The sequence below is a fragment of the Dictyostelium discoideum genome, assembly GCF_000004695.1.
Source record: "Dictyostelium discoideum AX4 chromosome 4 chromosome, whole genome shotgun sequence".
Classification (NCBI taxonomy): Eukaryota; Evosea; class Eumycetozoa; order Dictyosteliales; family Dictyosteliaceae; genus Dictyostelium; species Dictyostelium discoideum.
The window spans coordinates 2,238,603-2,243,602 of NC_007090.3; the positions used below are offsets into that span (position 1 = coordinate 2,238,603).

General features: G+C 21.5%; 1 protein-coding gene across 1 annotated transcript in view; it reads right to left on the reverse strand.

Moving 5' to 3' along the window:
- Positions 1 to 2,210: 2,210 nt before the first annotated feature.
- The window catches only part of pwp2 (WD40 repeat-containing protein), a gene marked incomplete at both ends in the record, with an annotated part of 3,522 nt that continues 732 nt past the window's right edge, over positions 2,211 to 5,000 (reverse strand). The window contains 3 exons of the mRNA XM_633343.1: positions 2,211 to 2,421; positions 2,861 to 3,153; positions 3,303 to 5,000. The exon at positions 3,303 to 5,000 is cut by the window's right edge and continues 241 nt beyond it. Of these exons, the coding sequence (XP_638435.1) occupies positions 2,211 to 2,421; positions 2,861 to 3,153; positions 3,303 to 5,000 (2,202 nt within the window). The remainder of the gene's footprint in view (positions 2,422 to 2,860; positions 3,154 to 3,302) is intronic.

Here is a 5,000-nt window from a genome sequence, read left to right on the forward strand (position 1 = left end):
TTTATTTAAAATTAATTAAATATAAAATTTTTTTTTTTTTTTTTAATTATAATAATGTGATGTGGTGTTATTATTATTGGTTTTTTTTTTTTTTTGATGAGATTTAATTTTGCTAAAAACTATTAAATTAATTGTTTTTTTTTTTTTATTAATTTATTTTTATTAATTATTTTTTTATTGTTGTTTTTGTTGTTGTTGTTGTGGTTGTTGTTGTTTTTTTTTGGTATAATTTATTAAAATAGCCAAAAAGTGGAAGTGGTTTTTTTTTTTTTTTTTTGGGGTTTTATCTTGAAATGGTGTGGGGAAAAGTTGAGTGAATATGTGGTGCTTAATAAGTGGTGTAGTTTGTTAATGTGGGGTATTATAAAAAAAATTTTAAAATATTTGATAATTTATTTGAAATTTTAAAAAAATAATAGAAATTTAATAATTTTATAAAAGCAAAAAAAAAAAAAAAAAATTAATTTTGGTTTAAAAAAAAAAAAATAATATTATTGGTTCCTTGGTTGTTTATTATTTTAATTTTTTTATTGGTATTTTTGTGGTAGTTATCTATCTAATTAATTTTGAATAATTATTTGAAATTGAAAGAAAAAAAAAAAAAATAATTAAATAATTAAATATTAAAAAATTTTAAATCAGTTTTAAATCAAAAATATAAAAAAACAAAAAAAAAAAAAAAATAATATTAAATCAAAATTAATTTTTTTTATTTTTTTTTTTTTTTTTATTTTTTATTTTTTTTTTTTTTTTTTTTTTTTTTTGTAATAATATTAATAAATGTCAATCATCACAAGTTAACCACACACAAACACACCAAAGTTTGCTCCTTCTATTCAAGAATCTTTTTTACATTAAAATATTAAGTCGATTTACAAAAATTTTGATGCAAAATCTCAAAGGTGACTGGGTTTTAAAATTGCATGAAATTTTTTTTTTTTGAGATTTTTGTGTGGGATTGATATTTGTTTTTATTTTTATTTTTAATTTTATTTTTTAATTTTTGATTTTTTTTTTTTTTTTTTTCTTATCACAATATAAAAAAAAAAAAAAAAACAACTACACAAAAGACAAATAACCCATCAAATCATATTTTAAGCGTGTGATTCTTTATGGTGGAGATTGAAAAGTAATATAAAAAAATATGGCTTATGAAAAATATACTGGTGTAACTCGCTATTGGTTGTTGTTGATTTATTGAATCAATACTTTAAAATTAATTCTATTATTAATGTTCGTTTTTTTTTAATTTTATTTTATTTTATTTTTTCATACTCGATTATATTATGTGTGTTAAATCAATAAAATAAAAATAAAAAAAATAAAAAAATAATTATAACCCCTCCTTTCACTTTAACCCACTCTCAACTACCTAAAAAAAAAATTATAACCATACACAGAAATAAAACAATCAAACGAGATAATTCTATTTTTAAAATTAAAAATAAATAAATAAATAAATAAAAAAATAATAATTAAAATAAATAAAAATAAAATAATTGGTGTATAATTATTTTTTCTAATTATTTTTTTTTTTTTTTTTGTGAATTTCACGAACTAGAGTGAGATTTTAAAAAATAAAAAAATAAAATAATAATTATAAATATAAAATTAAATATTAGTGAAGAGACAACCAATAGTAATAAAAAAAAAAAAAAAAAAAAAAAAAAAAAAAAAAAAAATTTTTAAATAAACCACAAAAATTACTCAATCAAAAAAAGAATTCTTTTTTTAATTATATTAAATTTTAATTTGCCAGACTATTATTAATTGATTTTTTTTTTTTTTTTTTTTATTTCTTTTAAAAAATGATTAGATTGTTGACCATTTTAAAATAATTACCCAAAGTGGTTTCACTTTTATCCCCTATAAATCAATAGATTTTTAATAAAAAAAAAAAAAAATTATCTTTTTATTATCACCCACTTTTACTTTTATGTATAATAATATTATGATAAAATTTAATTTTGGTTTGATTTTTTTTTTTTTTTTTTTTTTATATTTTCACTAATGATTTTTGGTAGAACCTGGGATTTTTACAAAAAAAAAAAATAATAAAAATGAAATCAAAAAACAAAGTTATTTTTAAATTAATTAATTTTTTTTTTACCTTTTTAATTTTTTTTTTTTTTTTTTTTTTTTTTTTAATGTTTATTCTTTTTTTTTTTTTTTTTTTTTTTTTATTTTAATTATTATTTTTAATTGTCTATCTATTTATTTTTATTCTTTTTATTATTTTGATAAACTGTTTCTTCGTCATCACTAAATTGATCTTCTTCTTGCTCTTTATTTTTCTTTGATTCGAGATATTTTTTATACTTTTGACTCTTTTTTGAAATTTTATTTGTTTCTTCTTGAGATTTTAATTCTTTTAATAAAACAGTCTTAAAGTATTCCATCGAAAATATATTATCGTCACAACTACAAAAAAAAAAAAAAATTAATTGAATAAAAAAAAAAAAATAAAAAAAAAAATTTTAGTAAATTGTAAAGATTAATTTCGAAATGAGATTTTTGTTTTTTTTTTGTTTCATTTTAAAAGAAAATTTTCTGATCTCCGTTTAAAATTAATTAAAGATTATTTTATGATATTTTGATTAAAAAAAAAAAAAAAAAAAAAAAAAAAAAAACAAACAAACAAACAAAAGGCAAAATTGTGTGTGATTGTATTTGTTTAACGAAGTAGAAGATATTTTTTACATCAACCCCAAAAAAAAAAAAGATATTTTGATTATTTTTTTTTTTTTTTTTTTTTTGTAAAAGATAAAAAAAAAAAAAAATGAAAATAATTTTTTTTTTTTTTATAAAAATAATAATAAAAATAATAATAATTAAAAATAAATAATAAATAATAACATACACTTTTGAAATATCATTATAAGTTTGAGTAATTGTTTTTTGAAGATTTCTTAAAGATGTAATCATTGATAATGAATTTGTTTTAATATATTTTCCATGGTAAATTGATATTAATTTAACCCATTTCATTTGGAATTCTAAATGATGATTCTTTTCAAAATAACCACTAAGGAATTGAATAAAGTTCTTTAAATAATAAATTGGGAATTCTTGACAAACTAATTGAATTTCATTAAATGGAATTGATTCAAATACTTTTTCAATAATTGGTTTTTCATTTAATTTAATACTCATCTAAAAATAAAATAAAATATAAAATAAAATCAATGTAACATTAATAAATAAATTTTAATTTTTTTTTTTTAATATCAATATCAATACTAATAATAATAATAATAATAATAATAATAATAATAATAATAATAATAATAATAATAACTTACAATTAAAGATTTTAAATAATTTTTTAAATTTAATTCAGATAAAATTGAATCAGGATTAATATCAATACTAAGATCAGTTGGATCAAAGAATAAGAAATCATCTAAAGAATAAATTAAAAGACCTTCAGTTGTAGAGACAGCCCAAGCTCTACCAGTTGGAGAAACTGAAATTGAAGTTGTTTTTTGTTTCTTTTTAGTTGTTCTTTTTGAAAGGTCACCTTTGGAGGAACCAGTGAGATATTCTTTATTTTGTTGATATAAATCATCATCAGAATCGAAATCTTTTTCCATTGCATCCAAATGACCAAATTCACCAACTCTTTTCCAATTGATATCCAATGTAATACCATCCAAAGAGAGATTACTTGATGTTGAATACTTTTTAATTAAAACTTGTTGATCGATATGATAGATACAAATATATTTTGAATTACCACCTGCAATGATACATTCACCATTTGGAGTGAATGCAATCTTTGTGAATGCTCTACCGGCACTATTGTTTTTGGCGAGTATTTCATCTTTGTAACCACGACCACCCATAATATCATTCTTACCATCGATTAAACCAATTTGACCCCAAGTTGAGGTTTCATAGATTTGAATGGTACCGTCTAAACAAGAGACAATGAATTTCTTACCATCTTGACTGTAGGCACAAGTTAATACATCAGAGGTGTGTTGAATGGATTCACGAATTTCACGATCCTCGAAAATGTTCCAAATCTTACAAGACTTATCCCAAGATGCACTTGCCAAGAATGGGTTAATTGGATCGAATGCCAATTCACAAACTGGTGATTGATGACCACTAAGAATATCGGTTAATCTACCGGTACGTACTGACCAAACGTAAATTTCAAAGCTATCCAATGAGCCTGCTGCAATGATTTCACCCGATGGGTCAACTGCTAAACAGGAGAATTGAGTTTTATTTGGTGATACAAATGTTCTGAAATTTCTATACCTAACCAAATCGAATGCTCTAATGGTACCATCTACACCTGCTGAAAATACAACATTTTGACTTGAAACTGGTGAATATTTAACAGCGGTGACTGGTCCTTCATGTTCTGTGAATGTGATATAACAGTAGCCAGATGTTGTATTCCAAATCTTCACCTTACCATCTTCACCACCGGTTGCAATGGTTTGACCATCTGGTGAGTATGCAACGGTATTCATATTGTAACTATGACCTTGTTGTTTTAGAATATAAGTTTCTGAACGCCATTCCCAAACCAACAATTGACCCAACTCTGAACAACCAAATGCTAACCATTCACCAGTGTTATTAATTGCTGATGTACTAATACCATGTGATGAAATATTCAATTTATAGAGTTGATTAAATCCTGGCATTTCATAGAGTATGAATTGACCTGTTGAAAATCCAACCAATAATAATTTACTCTTTAAATGGAAACAAACTGTCTTTACTTTACATTTTACACCATAATTTTCAAACTTTTTAAATCCTTTAAAAATCCAACGACCTTTATATAATCTTTGATTCTCTGTTATAACTTTTAATTTCTCTTCATCCATTTCCTCCTCTCTAAGATATGCTGTTTCACCATTTTCAACTCTTTCCAATTTCTCTTGTTCCATCTCTTCATTGGTTTTATAATCCCATGATGCTAAACCAGTTGGTGTAACTGCATATGCAATTGTACTCTCTTCATTACCAAAGAAACA